The following is an 18639-nucleotide window of genomic DNA, read 5'->3' as shown; positions in this document are numbered from 1 at the left end:
TCTTGTAAAAAAGAACATGGCAGCAAAGACAGGCAGCCAGAAACTGGCTGGAGGTGTCTAATATAGACAGTTACTTGGGGGTATGGACTAACCTACTATCAAGGTAGGGTGGGATGGAGAGGTGATAATATGGGAGTTCAATAATCTGCCTGAGACGCCAGGCCCCCTCCTCCCCCTGGCAAGAGTGGGAGGATCCACTTGATGAAGAATGGCAACTTTGGAGAAGGCTTACACGACCCATTTTAACCTTTCCTGCATGAAGAGAGGGGACAGGGCATGTGGCACAGCAATGACCTCACCAAGGCAAGAATCTGCTGGCTCATCATGAGTTTAAGAAAATACTCTTTAGCTTCATAAAATATGGACTTCCTGTTATATAGATACAGGTGTCCCCTTCTCCCCCTCAGCTTCACAAACAGCAGAACACTGTTGAAAAAAAAGGGAAGAGCAAAGAGGAAATCTCCTTCGGAGAAGGCTCTAAAATTCATTTGATAAGTCTTTATATATTTAGAAAAACAAGCAGAATACATTTAAAATGGCAAAACAGTAATAACCAGGATGGCCTGGCAGTGAGGAGGGTCCTGCCTAGGAAGGGCTCTATTTCATTGCCCATTGTTTTAGCAAAAAGGGTAAGGATTACCCCATGTCCCACTCTCTCCATTCCTTCAGCCTTAAGAAATTCATCAAGAGAGGCGTTAAGGAGGAGCTGCTCCTGGCAGAGCGAACACCAAACTTCTGCTTCACAAACACCAGGGCTCTTCTGAGGGAAGCCTATGAATAGGCATCTCTCTGACACTTTCAAAGTTCTGATCTGAAACTGTCTGGCTTGAAGCTGTGTGTTGTGCACTGTTTTCTTTTCTTTTTTTTAAAGAAAAAAAAATTAGAAATAAAGGTTTGGAGGTGGTTAAATACCCTTACACTACCAAAAACCTTTATAACGGTTGTCTTCTTGAAGGGATCAGAGAGAAAGAACTAAGGTAGGGATAATGTGCCAGCCAGTCTGTCCTGAGGAAATTCAGAGTCCAGCTCCTGGTGAAAGGTAGATGATGGGGAAGAAAACCACCACGTCCAGCAACTCCACTTCCAGTCCGAAGAAGGGGAGTTTGAAAAAATTCAATTGTAGAAGCCAAGGTTAGCGGGTTGGAAATTTGTTCCAACCAACTCTGGTGTGGAGGGGAAGCGGCCGTCCTCAACTGTCCAAGGCACTAATGCCCATTTATGAGGAAGGGGAAGGAGAGGAAGTTCTTCAGGAAGGAGACAGAGAGCTCCCTTAGCCTCCATTACACTCCTTTTTTGATGACCGAGAAGAAGTTAACTCAGCATTGCTGGGGCAAAGGCTGACACCTTGGAATCACAGAGATGGTAGAATCTTGTTCTAGGTCTTCTGAGGTTTTATGCTCACTGAAAAGAGAAAAGGTGTAATGTTAAGGATGTGCGGGTATGAGATAGGGAGGAAGGAGTGGAATTCAAGATAATTTCAGAATAGCTGACAGAATTAAAAAGTTTTCTTCTACTTCAGCCTCAGCTTCCAAGTACAAAGGTACAAAAAATACAAAATAAAAATAGGCAACTTAGGGGGCACCCAGTCCCTCTAACCTTGCCAGTTAATCCCCTGCTCCATTCCACCAGTGATCCTCTTTGCACCCTTCAAAGCATTCACCTTCCCCACATCCCAGATACTCACATGGGAGAACTCTGACTCTGTAATTTCAAGCTTTTCCAGGAAGGATGAACTAACAGGAGGGTGGGGGGTGGAAACGGAGGCAGAGAGAAGAATTAGAATACAAAAAAGAAAGAGGACTCTCCTCTCAAGTCAAATCTGAAACTATTCCTCCATATTTCACCTCAGAATCAATCTGGGATTTAGAAAGAAGAGGTTAAGAAACTACTAGATTTAGATGCACATTGTTTTAATTAACTAGCTTGTTTCTTGAGTAATATATTTCCTAATAGTCTCCTTCTGTCTTCAAACTGCAGGTCTGGTAGGGAGCTTCTAAGGTGACCACCAATAATAATTCCTGCCTCCTGACATTCATACCAAAACCAAACCAAACCCACTGCCATCAGGTCGATTCACTCACAGCAACCCTAAAGGACAGAGTAGAACTGCCCCACAGGGTTTCCAAGGCTGTAATCTTTTGGGAAGCAGACTGCCACATCTTTCTCCCAAGGAGCGGCTGGTGGGTTCAAACCGCAGACCTTTTGGTGAGCAGCCAAGCGCTTAACCACTGTGTGCCAACAGGGCTCCTTCCTGACATTCATGTTCTTGTGTAATTCTCTTCTCTTCAGGGAGGGCTGAATTTAGTGACTCACTTCTAATAAATGGAGGGCAGTACAGGTGATAGAATGGCAATTCTGAGATTAGGTAACAAAAAGACTGTAGCTTCTACTTGGGCTCATGCTCTCTCATTCTCTTGCTTGCTCACTGAGGGAAGCTAGCTGCCATGCTGTAAACTGTCCTATGGGAAGGGCCACATGACAAAGAACTGAGCAAGTACCATGGGCCAGCAGCCTACAAGGAACGGAATCCTGCCAATGACTACGTAAGTGACCTCTGAAGCGATTCTGCCCCAGGGGAGCCTTCAGATGAGACCACTGCCCTGGGCAACAGCTTCACTGTAACCTCTTGAGAGACCCTGAACTAAAGAGACCCTGCTAAGCCACACCTAGATTCCTGACACACAGAAACTATAAAATAATAAATGTTTGTTGTGTTCAACTGCTATAACTTTGGATACAGTAATGTGCTGCATAATGTCTCTTCTGGTAACATCTGAAGGCATATATGTCCGTGGTCCCATAAGGTTATAAAAGAGTTCAAAAATTCTGATCAGAGAACGGGACTTTGTGGATTTAGGTATGTCGCACTCAAAAATCACAACAATTCTTAAACACAAAGAAAAATTCTCCAAGCTGTTAAAGGATTGGCTCCACTGAAAGCTACAATGCTAACAAAATGCGAGAGGAACCTATATCGGATATGGAGAAACTGCTGATGACGTGGATTTAGGACCAAACACAAAATCGAATCCTCAGAACACTGAGGATCACTGCTAAGGCACGAAATTTGTTCGAGATGCTTAAAGAAAAAGCAGGACCAGACTAAGACATTGAGTTTAGTGCTGGGTGGTTCAGGCGCTTCGAATGACGTTTTTCACGTTTTTCACTGCATAATGTGGAAGTGAGCAGTGAGTCTGAGAGTACTGATGTGAAGGGGGTAGAAGACTCTGTTGAAATCTTAAAGAAACTAATTGTAGACGAAGGTTATTTGGCACAGCAAATTTTTAATAGGGACGAAAACTCCTTACTCTGGAAGTGAATGCCTGAAAGGACCTTCATCCGTAACATGGTGTTGGCACAATGTCCAAATCACTTAACGTCCTGTTTCATAGAACATATTGTGGACATTAAGCAACGCATGACTAATTTGTTACGCAACAATATACAAGACAGATTTTAGTAACTGGAAGTGAGGTGCTATAGTAACAAAAAATTTATTATGTGCGGGTTTCTTCTGAAGTGGGCTTAGAGGGGAGTTTAAGTGAAAGCTTAAAGTGTTCTGAACACGCTATAGAATTTTGCTCTTTAAGTGGGTTGCTGGTGAGGGCTTGAAGTGAGAAAAATCTCATTGAAAATTAGAGGAAAACGGATCCTTACAGTGTCACAAAGTTTTACGACAATGCTATCTGCAGGTATGAGGGAAGTAGAATATATGCCTAATGAACTAGCTAAAGAGATTTCCAAGCAAAGAGCTCAAAGTGTCACCTGATTTCTTCTTGCTGCTTATGGTAAAATGTGAGAGGAGAGAAACAAATGGAAGGAAGGACTGTTAATAAAAAGAAGCCTGAACTTGACAGTTTTGAAAATTCTCAGTATCTCCAGATGGCAAACAATTCTAAAGCTAAGTGGCTTTCTAACAAAGATGAAATCCAGGGCAGTGCCAGGAGAATATGGTCTAAAGATGAAGCTAACAGTTTACTATAAAATATTTTATTATGACCTCGAAAAGATCAAACGTGGTGCCTCAGAGTACTACTCAGTCATACTAAAGGCCATTCAAAGAGATAAAGGATCCTACAGATCCTCTCAAATGAACAATAGGGCCTTTAAGAAGCTTAGGGTTTATCAAGAAGAGATCTGTGGGTGTGGCTTTCATCTAATGGATTGATCCCCAATAAGATTCACAGGAGGCCCACAAATTTTTTGAAAGAATTGTAAAAGCAGAAACATTGCCAGCTTGGACTGAAAACAGATGAGAAAAAAAAAAAAAATACCTATTGCTGTCCAGTCAATTCTGACTCATAGCAACCCCCATGTGTTACAGAGTAGATCTGCTCCATAGGGTTTCCTAGGTTGTAATGCTTATAGAAGCAGTTCGCCAACCCTTCTTCTGAGGTGACGCTGGGTGGGTTAGAATCGCCAATCTATAGGTTAGCAGCTAATCACAAAATACTTGTCCCACCCAGGTGCCTGGAAATAGGAACAGTGCAAAACTTGTTAGGTGTCATCGAGTTGATTCTGACACACACATAGCGACCCTATATACAATAAAACGGAACACTGCCCAGGCTGCACCATGCCCAAAATCGTTGTTATGCTTGAGCCCATTGCTGCAGCCACCGTGTCAATCTATCTCCTTGAGGGTCTTCCTCTTTTTCACTGACCCTGTACTTTACTAAGCATGATGTCCTTCTCCAAGGACTGATCTCTTCTGACAACACATCCAAAGTATGTAAGACACAGTCTCACCACCTTTGCTTCTAAGGAGCATTCTGATTGTACTTCTTCCAAGATAGATTTGTTTGTTCTTTTGGCAGTTTGTTCTTTTGCCAACACCACAATTCAAAGGCATCAATTCTTCTGTCTTAACTTATTTACTGTCCAGCTTTCACATGCATATGATGCAACTGAAAATACTATGGCTTGGGTCAGGTGCATCTTAGTCTTCAAGGTGACATCTTTGCTTTTCAACACTTTAAAGAGGTCCTTTGCAGCAGATTTCGCCAGTGCAATGTGTCTTTTGATTTCTTGACTGCTGCTTTCGTGGGTGTTTATTGTGGAGCCAAGTAAAATGAAATCCTTGACAACTTCAATCTTTTCTCCATTTATCATGATGTTGCTTATTGGTCCAGTTATGAGGATTTTTGTTTTCTTTATGTTGAGGTGCAATCCATACTGAAGGCTGTGGTCTTTGATCTTTATCCGTGAGTGCTTCAAGTCTTCTTCACTTTCAGCAAGCAAGGTTGTGTCATCTGCATAACACAGGTTGTTAATGAGTCTTCCTCCAATCCTGATGCCCCGCTCTTCTCCATATAGTCCAGCTTCTTGGATTATTTGCTCAGCATACAGACTGAATAGGTATGGTGAAAGAATACAACCCTGACGCACACCTTTCCTGACTTTAAACCAACACAGTATCCCCTTGTTCTGTACGAACAACTGCCTCTTGATCTATATACAGGTTCCTAATGGGCACAATTAAGTGTTCTGGAATTCCCATTCTTCACAATGTTATCCATAATTTGGCCCGCACAGTCGAATGCCTTTGTAGTCAATAAAACACAGGTAAACATCTTTCTGGTATTCTCTGCTATCAACCAGGATCCATCTGACATTAGCAATGACACCCCTGGTTCTGCATCCTCTTCTAAATCTGGCCTGAATTTCTGGCAGCCGCTTTTGAATGATCTTCAGCAAAATTTTACTTGCGTGTGATATTAATGATATTGTTTGATAATTTCCACATTCAGTTGGATCACCTTTCTTGGGAATAGGCATAAATATGGATCTCTTCCAGTCAGTTGGCCAGGTAGCTGTCTTCCAAATTTCTTGGCATAGACAAGTGAGCACTTCCAGAGCTCCATCCACTTGTTGAAACATCTCAGTGGATATTCCGTCAATTCCTGGAGTCTTGTTTTTCGCCAATGCCTTCAGTGCAGCTTGGACTTCTTCCTTCAGTACCACTGGTTCCTGATCATATACCTCTTGAAATGGCTGAACACTGACCAGTTCTTTTTGGTATAATGACTTTCATCTTCTTTTGATGCTTCCTGCATCGTTTAATATTTTCCCCATAGAATCCTTCACTAACTCGAGGCTTGAAGTTTTTCTTCAGTCCCTTCAGCTTGAGAAATGGTGAGCATGTTCTCCCCTTTTGGTTTTCTATCTCCAGCTCTTTGCACATGTCAGTATATTACTTCACTATGTCTTCTTGATCCATCCTCTGAAATCTTCTGTACAGTTCTTTGACTTCATCATTTCTTGCTTTTGTTTTAGCTACTCTACGTTTAAGAGCAAGTTTCAGAGTCTCTTCTGACATCCATTTTGGTCTTTTTTTTCCCCCTCTTTTTAAAGACCTCTTGCTTTCTTCACGCGCGATGCCCTTGATGTCATTCCACAACTCGTCTGGTCTTCAGTCATTAGTGTTCAACGCATCAAATCTACTCTTAAGATGGTCTCTAAATTCAGGTGGGATATACTGAAGGTCATACTATGGCTCTCGTGGACTTGTTCTAATTTTCTTCATTTTCAACTTGTACGTACTTATGACCAACTGATAGTCTGTTCCACAATTGGTCCCTGACCTTGTTCTGACTGATAATATTGAGCTTTTCCATCGTCTCTTTCCACAGGGTGTAGTGGATTTGATTCCTGTGTATCCCATCTGGCAAGGTTCATGTGTATAACCCAGTGCTGTCAAGTCGTCACCATTTATGTTGGTGAAAAAGGTACTTGCAATGAAGAAGTCATTGGTCTTGCAAAATTCTATCATGTGATCTCTTACATTGTTTCTATCACCAAGGCCATTATCTTGGTCATCTAGTGCTGCTGTAACAGAAATACCACAAGTGGATGGCTTTAACAAAAAGAAATTTATTCTCTCACTGTCTCGTAGGCTACAAGTCCAAATTCAGGGTGTCAGCTCCAGGGGAAGGCTTTCTCTCTCTGTCAGCTCTGGAGGAAGGTCCTTGTCATCAGTCTTCCCTTGGTTTGGGAGCATCTCAGCGCAGGAACCTCAGGTCCAAAGGATGCGCTCTGCTCCCTGTGCTGCTTGCTTGGTGGTAGGAGGTTACCACTCTCTGCAAGCTTCCCTTTCCTTTTATCTCTTGAGAGAGAAAAGGTGATGCAGGCCACACGCCAGGGAAACTCCCTTTACATTAGATCAGGGATGTGACCTGCTAAGGGTGTTACAATCCTACCCTAATCCTTTTTAACATAAAACTACAATTCCACCCTAATCCTCTCTAACATAAAATTACAATCACAAAACAGAGGACCACACAATACGGGGAATCATGGCCCAGCCAAACTGATAAATACATATTTGGGGGGACATAATTCAGTCCACGACAGCCATATTTTCCAACTACTGATTCTTCTTTGTTTCCAGCATTCGCATTCCTATCGCCAGTAATTATCAATGCATCCTGACTGCATGTTCCATCAATTTCAGACTGCAGAAACTGGTAAAAATCTTCAGTTGCTTCATCTTTGGCCTCAGTGGTTGGTGCATAAATTTGAATAACAATCATTAACTGGTCTTCCTTGTAGGCATATGGATATTATCCTCTTACTGACAGCACTGTACTTCAGGATAGATCTTGAAATATTCTTTTTGGGGATGAATGCAACGCCATTCCTCTTCAAACTGTCATTCCCGGCATAGTAGACCATTATGATTGTCCCATTCAAAATGGTCAGTACCAGTCCATTTCAGCTCACTAATGCCTAGGATATTGATGTTTATGTGTCCCATTTCATTTTTAACGATTTTCAATTTTCCTAGATTCATACTTCATAATTCCATGTTCCGATTATTAATGGATATTTGAAGCTATTCCTTCTCATTCTGAGTCGTGCAAAACTGGACCCCCAAAATTCTACTGGCAGAAGACAAGAAAACTATTCGGCTACAAACACATTCTACCTTTCATGAAAAAAAAGAAGACCCAGAAGGCAAAACCAAGAGCCCAGAGGGTAGAGTCAGGAACCATGGAGAAATATTCCCATGCTTTGAGATTTATGAATGAACTTCTAACATTTCCTGTATTTCAGAATAGCTATGGATCAGTGACTCCTTTATGTTTCCCATTTTCAACAGAAATGTGTTTAGTGGTTACCTTACACTTAGTCCACCATTGTATGCTGGGTATTTGTAGAGCAGATAACTTGTCTTTTAATTTTACAGGTCCACAGATGGAGAAGTACTACAAGAGGAGCAGTGCTAAAGAACTACAGCTGGGGAGCTTTATCCATACTCGGGCTCTATTTAGATGACAAAATTCAAGGCTCTGATCTGATGCTACAATGGGATGAGACTTCTGGAGGCCTTAGGAGGGACTGTGTTTTGTACATGGGAGGGATGTGAATTACTGGGAGCCAGAGGGCAGACTGTGAAGGCTCCCTGCCTCCTGGTATTCACACTATTATACAATCTCTTCCTCTTAAGAGTGGCTAGAATTTGTTAAGACAATGCAGCACAGGAAATGAGATGTCAATTGAGATTAGGTTATAAAAAGACTGTGGCTTCTGCTTAGGTGCATGTTCTCCCACTCACTCACTCAGAGGGAAGCTAGCTGCTATGTTCTCAGCTGCCCTCTGGAGAGCCCCATTTAGCAAAGAACTATGGAGGGCCTCCAGCAATGGCCAGTAATGAACTAAGGCCCTCAACCCAATAACCCACAAGGAATTAAATTCTGCCAATAACCATATTAGTGAGCTTAGAAGCAAATCCTGCCCCAGTTGAGTTCAGGTAAGACCCGACAGCCCTGGTCAACAGCTTGACTTAAACTTCATGAGAGATCTTGAGACAGAGGACCCAGCTAAGCTGTGCCTAGATTCCTGACCGACAGAAATTATGATACATGGTTGTTATTTTAAGCCATTAAATTTTGGGGTAATTTATTTGATGCACTAGGTAGCTCACATACCACGTAACAAAAGTCACAATCTTTACACAATGGAACCTTTTGAAATACTGATTATTCATTGTCTTTACTGCTGAGGAATAGTTCCATACTTAAAACCCAGGCTGAGAATTCTCATTCAACTCACCAGAAGATGAAGGGTTTAGTTGGGCTATTTTGATGGAATATCAAAAAAATCTGTATACAAAGGCTTCCCTCCACCCCCTAAAGATGTAGAGATATTGACACACTTTTCTAAATAGTTATAAAAATGAGTTCTTAAGAAGGTCAAACTGTACAGATCTAGTGAAGAGCAAAAGACAGACAATGATCCCTGGAAAAAACAGAATTATGGCGGTGTCTTCCTGGAGAATATGCACCCAGGGACCTGAAGAGATAGAAGAGAAGACGATATGGAGAAAGGGACCAAGGAACTAACCTTGTAGTTAGCATTTGCAAACCCTCTCCAACTACAGGTGTGACGTTGGGATCAGAAATAAGGGAGTCCTCACTGGTTTCCTCCAGAGGTGGAGTCTGAGGTAAAACATCAGGGCGACCAAGGTGGACACCTGAAAAGGAAAGAAAGGAAGAAAAGCAATAAATAGAAAAGGAAATAGGCTAGGGATAATACAGGGAAAAATACGTAGCAGCTTGGCTTTTCCAGGACAGGAATGGGGAGCAGAGGTCCTCGCCGATTAAAATAAGGGCTCAAAAGGAAGGGAGGGGGTGCCAACTACATGGGGACCCCAGCCCTGGCGCTAACCTGGCTCCACTTCCGCCTTTGTTGTCACTTGTGCCTTGTGCTCCCCAGAGACTGTCGGCTGGCAGTTGGAGTTGCTGCTGGAGCCTGCTCGCCGAGAGAAAGATGCGCCAGACCGAAACTTTTTGGAAGGAGAGGGCTTCACTTCAAAACGGAAACAGAGAGCCTACTTAGCACCCACCTCAGAAGCCATCACCAAGACACAAACTGCCAGTATTCCCAACACACACCCAAAGTTGTTGTTCTGCAAAGTGGGAAGAAGGGTTAACGGCAACAAAGATGGGCTTTATGAACCCTCTCCAGGGGAGAGGGTCTCAGTTCACTTCACTCTGGAAAGCAGCAAGGAACCTAAAGGAAAGGTGCCACATACACAACATCACCCCACTCACACCTGTAACCTTGATGGATTTACATTAACTTGACAAAATGTCCTCTATTTCATAATTCCCTTCTTTAACAGTATCCTCCGGTAAGACCTGACAAAGATTAACCCTTGCATTCTACATCCTCTTAGTACTTATGTACACAGCACTATGATAATTCACATTTTATATATCACCTTGAAAGACTTTAAAAGAATCTTTTTATGTTTCTTAAGTCTGTCTGGTATGCCTAGCTCCTTCTTGCCTTACTGAGGGACAAGTGATGCCTACAATGAGGAGATGGGAGGGAGGAGCTGGACTGTGCCAGTGCCAGCAGCGTGGAAGCTTAAGACAGAAGAACACTGGCACTTCCCAACTTAGAAAGTTGAGAGAAGAGACTAAGAACACCTGTTAAGCAGAAATCAGTAAATGCTTCTCCAATCACTAGATCCTAGTCTGAGAGCTCCTTGGCACTGGGGATATGGATGGACAATAGAACACTGGTAACATCCTTGCTCATCTCTGTCCATAAAAGCCTGGTTCTGCCTACCTCAGCCTGTGGCATGGATCCTACAGCCACAACTATACATTTTTTGCCATCTCATCAGTTCCCCAGAAATGCCCCTCACTCAATGACACATGTAGTGAGAGCCAGGGGGAAAGCAGCAACTTGGAAACGACTGGGACAGACAGAGTGGCAGACAAAAGGACAGGTAGCAGCTCTCACAGGATGTGGGTGGAGGAGGGGAGGCCTTTGGCCTTGGCAGCTCTCTGACAGAGGTGTTTTGCCTCCCATCTCCCGGGGTAAGGAAGCCATTGGGGGGTTATCTGGTAGAAGCCACTTACAGGGGATCTTCTTGAACACAGTGTTGCACATGAAGCGCTGGAACCGTTCAGCATAGAAGCCTGGGCGATGCACTGATACAGTGTCCTGCAGAACAGAAGGGATGGCTGCAGAGTTAAAGAGGAGGAAGCCCAGCAAAGGGGCTTCTAGTCCATGGGCCACTTTCCCCTAGGCTAAAACCCTAGCAGAAGCGTAGAACCCACAAATGAAATGAGAAAAGGAAGAAATGGAAGAAACTGAGGGGCAAATCAGAAGTGAGGGAGGCAGAACTGGAGAGGAGAGCCTCCGGCTGACTGCTACTTACCCCATCATGTACCAGAGCTTTCCAAGAGTGCTCTAACTTTTTAATAAACCTGCCAAGAAAAAGTTCTATTAAGCACTCACACAGTTTTTGAATGAATAATCTTAGTGTTTTTCTATTTTAGGGGACTAAAGGCGTTATGATGAAAGGAAAACTTGAAAAATCAGAGCCTGAGAAAGTATGCCGGCTTTCCAAAGAACAAGCATGATAGTGTTTATTCAGCATGGAGACCAATGCTGTTTCTAGGTAAGCCAATTAACATCCCATTGGTAAGGGGCAGTCAACACACCCCTGGCAAGTCAGGGACAAGAATATTTATTATCAAGGGAAAGCTAGAGGGATGGACAGGCAAGTTTGGAGAGAGGAGTTAGACTGGATGATAATACTCTAGATCAGGAAATCAACAAGTACTGCCCTGTCCTCATTAGGACCTGAAACCTTACGGGGGCAGAGCTGGGCTCTAACGTTTCCAGCTCCTCCCTCATCATCATTTCACTGCCTCTTAGTTCCACAGGCTAATATTTTTTACAGAACACAGTGACCCTCTTGTTTTTCCTCTGTGGAAAAGAGGAATGTGTTTCCAGCTATGTCTTAATGTGGAGCATGACTCATCTCACAGGTTTTTCACAGAAGAAGAGTCAGACAGATGGTGTATTCTAACCTGGGGCTTCCAGGGACTGACTCAGCCTTCCACAGAAGGTAGTAGGGAGGTAGTAGGGTGAGGAAGCCCAAGAAAGAGGCGAAAACAAGGAAATAAACTACCATTTGAAACCCAAGGTAAGCAACTTATTGTTCTTGCTTCGGGAATAACTTGAAGACAAACCAGTCTAAGGGAGACATGTGAAAGGCCATCTGCATCTTCCCTGCCCCCAACCTGAGATCCACATGCACCTCACCTGTAAGACTGCAGAATGTCAATGATGCCAATATAGAGCAGCAACCTTTCTCCTTTACTATTCCGGGCAGGGATGCCACCCATGCTGGGGAAAACAAGAAGGAAATGGTAAGGAAACATTTTGGCTAGCAGGAAGAGGCTTCTTCTAACCTTGAGTCAAATCAGGACATGGAAGTGAGATGCACAAATGGCTATTACCATTTTCCATATACTGGGCAAGAGTAGGATCCTCCCCGCAGCCCCAAGAACCACCCTGGAGTGTGCGGTATAGCCTCTTTCTTTCCAAATCTCACCTACCTGCCTCTTCCACTCCAACTCTACCAGACTGAATCTAAAGTCACCCCTGTACAGTAATATTTAGAATGCTCTCCCAATTAACTCAGTACTTCCTTAATTTATGCCTATCTACTAAGACACTCTTCTTGAAAGTCATGTCATGGGATACCTTAAAAATGAAATCACCTGAAAGACATCTGTGGTATTTCAGCGACTACACTTCCTTGACTGATCCATGATGGTTCTTCCATAAAGACGTCTATAATAAATTTTTTTTATAAAGTTCTGAAGGAATTTGCAGACATGTGTATGGGACTCTAAGTATAATTTTTTTTTAAAGTCTTTTAATCTTGGATAGCTCTCCTCAGATATACTATAAACCCTGAATTTAAGACATCTTCCTTTCCTTTTATATTGTTCAGAAAACTAATTCTACAGTTCTGTAAACATTAATGTTGCTGACTTATCTGCTAAGCCAGCGCTACTTCTTCTTTCCAGAAGCTGGGCCCCTTCCTTAAGAAAAAGTACTGTGAACTTATGCTCTTCTTCCTGGTGCCCCTGAACCCACTTACTGGTCATCAGTTTCCATTGTGCCACCCCGTCGAGCCTCGCCCTGGATAGATTCCATGGCTGTGGAATAGAGCGCCTTTTGGGGGGCTGGTCTGCGAGTGTCCACTGAGTGTTGTGTTTCACTGCCTAAGTGCTCTCGCTGTGCATGATCTATGTTGTGGACTGACATCAAAAGGCTGTAGTCCATTATCTTGAAGCTCTGCAGCACCTAATGGGAGGGAAAAAAACGATCTGAGTCTTGGGAGGTACGAGGATTTTTTTCAGGATCTCACAGCTTTCATTACATATTTATTCTTGATAGTGAGCCTCCAGTGCTAACTACAGGATTATTCATTGTTCCTCCTATTCCTTGGACAAGAGCCTATTAACTTCCCCTCCAGAAACGCCAAACCCATTGCCGTTGAAGTCGATTCTGACTCATAGTGACCCTATAGGACAGGGCAGAATGGCCCCATAGCGTTTCCACGGAGCAGCTGGTGGATCTGAACTGCTGACCTTTTGGTTAACAGCAGAACACTTAACCACTGCACCACCAGAGCTCCTAACCTCTCCTAGTCACTCTATTTATATCCCCTTAGTATTCTCTCATTTAAGTAAATATAAATTATTTTTTCAAGTCCCCCTGCCTAGCCCATGAGTCCTGCTTTATTTGTTCTTTCTACGTATCTCTTCATAAAAAGAGCATTATATTCAAAAGACTAAGGAATATATATCTGTGCTATAAAGAATCCACAAGGAGGGTCTGGTAAAAGGACACTTCATGACAGCACAGATCTGTCACAGGACCTTGTATTACCACTGCAATTCAGTTCAAAATTTACTGAATTCCACCATGTATAAGCACTGTGCCTGGTTATGGTGACTGAAAGATATGTAAGAGAGAGGTTTTGTCCTCAAGGATATAATTCAGGAAGGAAACAAATGTAAAATAAATGCAATGCACTCTAATATATGCAATAATGGAAGTACTTACTGATGGAGGAGCACTATAGAGGAGATCAGAAGTGATTCATAAATAGATTTATGAAGGATAAATTGGAGCAAAAAGAAGTCCAAATAATAAACAAACTAGCTCACATGACTAGCCAATTTGGACATATCAAAATAAAACAAAACAAGAAGCTAGGGCACAGTGAGCAAACATAAAATAAATAGAATAACTTAGTGATGGCTCAGAGACAACAGTCAATACCAAATCATATAAAAAGGCAGACAATGATGGCTTTAGCAAGCCACCAAAACAAATAATCAAGAAACCTTCTGGAGGAAGATATTCTTAGAATTACTGGAGGTAGAATTCAAAACACTAAAATATAGAACTCTTTAAGAGATTAGGCAAAATGCAGAACAAGCCAAGGAACACACAGACAAAGCGATAGAGGAACTTAAGAAGGTTATACAAGAGCATAACAACAAATTTAACAGGCTGCAAGAATCCACAGAGAGACAACAAACTGAAATCCAAAAGATTAACAATAAAATTTCAGAATTGGACAACTCAACAGGAAGTTACAGGAGCTCAACTGAGGCAAGGGAAATCAGAATTACTGAGACTGAAGATAAAGCACTTGACACCAACTCATTTGAGGAAAAATCAGATAAAAGAATTTGGAAAAATGAACAAACCCTAAGAATTATGTGGGACTCTATTAAGAGGGTCGCTATGAATCAGAATCGACTCGACGGCACTGGGTTTTTTTTTGGGTCTATCAAGAGGAATAACCTACGAGTGATAGGAGTACCAGCACAGGGTGGGGGCGGGGGGGAAGGGGACAGGGAATACAGAAAAAATTGTTCAAAGTTTGTAGGCAGAAAACTTCCCTAATATCGTCAAAGGTGAGAAGGTACCTATCCAAGAAGCTCATCAAACGCCACAGATGGCAGATTCCAAAAGAAAATCACCAAGACATATTATAATCAAACTTGCCAAACCAAAGACAAAGACAAAATTCTAAGAGCAGCCAGGGATAAACGAAAAGTCACCTACAAAGGAGAGTCAATAAGACTAAGCTCTGACTGTTCATGTAGGCAAGAAAACAATGGGATGACATATATAAAGCCTTGAAGGAAAAAAACTGCCAGCCAAGAATTATAAATCTGGCAAAACTGTCTCTCAAATACGATGGTGAAATTAGGACATTTCCAGATAAACAGAAGTTTAGAGAATTTGTAAAAACCAAACCAAAATTACAAGAAATGCTAAAGGAAGTCTTTCAGTTAGAAAATCAATAACATCAGATTACAACCCAAGACTAGAACACAGGACATAGTAACCAGATATCAACCCAGATAGGGAAGTCACAAAAATAACTCAAAGCTAAAACACTGCAAATAGAGAAACAGAGAAGTCAATATGTAAAAGGTAACACTGAAACATAAAAAAGGCAACCGATGACTGCCCTGACAGGGAGCACAACAGAGAACCCCTAAGGGAGCAGGAGATCAGTGGGATGCAGACCCCAAATTCTCATAAAAAGACCAGACTTAATGGTCTGACTGAGACTAGAAGAATCCCGGTGGTCACAGTCCCCAAACCTTCTGTTGGCCCAGGACAGGAACCATTTCCGAAGACAACTCATCAGACATGCAAGGGACTGGACAATGGGTTGGAGAGAGATGCTGATGAAGAGTGAGCTACTTGTATGAGGTGGACAGTTGAGACTGTGTTGGCATCTCCTGTCTGGAGAGGAGATAGGAGGGTAGAGAGGGTTAGAAACTGGCAAAATCGTCACGAGAGGAGAGACTGGAAGGAGGGAGCGGGCTGACTCATTAGGGGGAGAGTAAGTAGGAGCATGGAGTAAGGTGTATATAAGCTTATATGTGACAGACTGACTTGATTTGTAAACTTTCACTTAAACCACAATAAAAATTATTAAAAAGAAACAAAAAAGGGACTAAAAAATGTTGTCAGAGATCTTTCATATGGAGAGGAAGTCAAGGTGATATAAAGAAATAAAGAATTGGTTTAAACTTAGAAAATAGAGGTAAATATTAAAAAAAAAAAATTTAAGGTAACCACAAATGAACAGTCCTACACAGCAAAAATAAAAAAGAAGAAAAACATAAAGACTCGCAGCAAATACAAAATCAACAACAATGAAAAAGATGAAAAGGAAAAATGACTCGGCACAGAAAATTAAGTGGAACAAAGAAAATGTCAAAAACACACACAAAAAAACACATCGAAGTGACAGAACTAAACTCATACCTTTCAATAATTACGCTGAATGTAAATAGACTAAATGCACCAATAAAGAGACAGAGAGTGGCAGAATGGATTAAAAAACAATTTGCCTATATGCTGCCTACAAGAGACACACCTTAGACTTAAAGATACAAATAAACTAAAACTCAAAGGATGGAAAAAAAAATATATCAAGCAAACAACAATCAAAAAAGAGCAGGGGTTGCAATATTAATCACTGACAAAACAGACTTTAAAGCAAAATCCACCACAAGGGATAAGGAAGGGACACTATGTAATGATTAAAGGGTTGATACACCAGGAGGATATAACCATAATAAATATTTACACATCAACAACAGGGCTCCAAAATACATAAAACAAACTCTAACAGCACTGAAAAGAGAAATTGCTCCACAATAATAGTAGGAGACTTGAACACACCACTTTCGGTGAGGTTCCAGAAAGAACCTCAATAAAGACAGAAGATCTAAATGTCACAATCAACCGACCTGATCTCACAGACATACACAGAACACTCCACCCAAGAGCGGCCAAGGATACTTTCTTTTCCAGTGCACATGGAACATTCTCCAGAACAGACCATATGTTCGGCCACATAGCTAGCCTTAACAGAATCCAAAGAATCAAAATATAACAAAACATCTTTTCTGACAATAAAGCCATAAAAGTAGAAAGCAATAACAGAAGAAGTAAAGAAAAAAATCAAATGCATGGAAACTGAACAATACCTTGCTCAAAAACTACTGGCTTATAGAAGAAATTAAGTATGGAATAAAGGAAGTCACAGAATCAAATGAGAATGAAACACATCCTACCAGAACCTTCAGGACACAGCAAAAACAGCGCTCAGAGGTCAATTTAGAACAGTAAATGCACACATACAAAAAGAAGAAAGGGCAAAATCAACACATTAACCCTACAACTTGACAAGTAGAAAGAGAGCAGCAAAAGAAGCTCTCGGGGACCAGGAGAAAGGAAATGACAAAAATTAGAGCAGAATGAAATAAGAGCCTAGAAAAACAATCGACAGAGCTAACAAGAACAAAACCTCGTTCTTTGAAAAGATCAACAAAATCAATAAATCACAGGCCAAACTGACAAAAGAAAAGCAGATGAGGAAGGAAACAACCCAAATAATAAATGAGATGGGCAATATCACAACAGACCCAACTGAAATTAAAAGAATCATAATAGAGTACAATGAAAAACTGTACTCCAACAAATTTGAAAACCTGGAGGAAATGGACAAATTTCTAGAAACACACTACCTACCTAAATGAACACAAACAGAGGTAGAACAACTAAATAAACCTATAACAAAAGATTGGAAAGGTAATTAAAACCCCCCCCCCCACAAAAAAAAAAAGCCCCAGCCCTGACAGCTTCACTGGAAAATTCTACCAAACGTTCAGAGAAGAGTTAAGATCACCACTAGTAAAGGTATTTCAGAGCACAGAAAAGGATGGAATACTCCCAAGCTCATTCTATGAAGCCAGCATAACCCCGATACCAAAACCAGGTAAAGACACCACAGAAAAAGAAAATTACAGACCAATATCCCTCATGAACTTAGACGCAAAAATCCTCAACAAAATTCTAGCCAATAAATTCAACAACATATCAATTAAAAAAAGCAATTCCCCATGACTAGGTGGGATTCATACCACCTATGCAGGGATTGTTCAACATTAGAAAAACAATCAAATGTAATCCATCACAAAAGACAAGAACCACATAATCTTATCACTTGATGCAGAAAAGGCATTTGACAAAGTTCAACACCTATTCATATGCTAACTCTCAGCAAAATAGGAATAAAAGGTGTCATGGATTGAATTGTGTCCCCCCAAAAATGTGTGTATCAAGTTGGTTAGGTCATGACTCCCAGTATTGTGTGGTTGTCCTCCATTTTGTGATTGTAATTTTATGTTAAGAGGATTAGGGTGGGATTGTAACACCACCCTCACTCAGGTCACCTCACTGATCCCATGTAAAGGGAGTTTCCCTGGGGTGTGGCCTGAGCCACCTCTTAACTCTTAAAAGATAAAAGAGAAGCAAGCAGAGAGATGGGGACCTCATACCACCAAGAAAGAAGCATTGGGAGCAGAGAGCGTCCTTTAGACTTGGGGTTGCTGCGCACAGAATCTCCTAGTCCAGGGGAAGATTGAGGAGAAGGACCTTCCTCCAGAGCCAACAGGGAGAGAGAAAGCCTTCCCTGGAACTGACACCCTGAATTTGGACTGCTAGCCTGCTAGGCTGTGAGAGATAAACTTCTCTTTGTTAAAGCCATCCACCTGTGGTATTTCTGTTATAGCAGCACTAGATAACTAAAACAGAAGGGAAATTCCTCAACATAATAAAGGGCATATATACAAGGCCAACAGCCAATATCATCCTAAATGGAGTCTTAAAACATTCCCCTTGAGAACAGGAACCAGACAAGGATGCCCTTTATCACCACTCTTATTCAACATTGTGCTGGAGGTCCTGGCCAGAGCAATTAGGCAAGAAAAAAAA

General features: G+C 41.7%; 1 protein-coding gene across 7 annotated transcripts in view; it reads right to left on the bottom strand.

Annotated features, from left to right (window-relative positions):
- Positions 1-636: 636 nt before the first annotated feature.
- PIP5K1A (phosphatidylinositol-4-phosphate 5-kinase type 1 alpha) overlaps positions 637-18639 on the bottom strand; it is a 53318-nt gene continuing 35315 nt past the window's right edge. For 4 of the 7 annotated variants that reach the window (XM_064282567.1, XM_010589446.3, XM_064282568.1 and 1 more), the window contains 7 exons: positions 12917-13122; positions 12070-12153; positions 11177-11225; positions 10875-10959; positions 9670-9810; positions 9346-9475; positions 637-1401 (listed from right to left, as the gene is read on the bottom strand). In XM_064282567.1, the coding sequence (XP_064138637.1) occupies positions 1317-1401; positions 9346-9475; positions 9670-9810; positions 10875-10959; positions 11177-11225; positions 12070-12153; positions 12917-13122 (780 nt within the window). In that variant the 3' untranslated portion in view covers positions 637-1316. Of the gene's footprint in view, positions 1402-1684; positions 1734-9345; positions 9476-9669; positions 9811-10874; positions 10960-11176; positions 11226-12069; positions 12154-12916; positions 13123-18639 lie in introns of all 7 variants that reach the window. The other 3 variants (XM_010589444.3, XM_023547329.2, XM_064282569.1) reach the window with 3 other exon arrangements.

The sequence above is a fragment of the Loxodonta africana genome, chromosome 3, assembly GCF_030014295.1.
Source record: "Loxodonta africana isolate mLoxAfr1 chromosome 3, mLoxAfr1.hap2, whole genome shotgun sequence".
Lineage (NCBI taxonomy): Eukaryota > Metazoa > Chordata > Mammalia > Proboscidea > Elephantidae > Loxodonta > Loxodonta africana.
The sequence above is the reverse complement of the archived record's forward strand: the minus strand, read 5'-3'. Positions and strand labels throughout refer to the sequence as shown.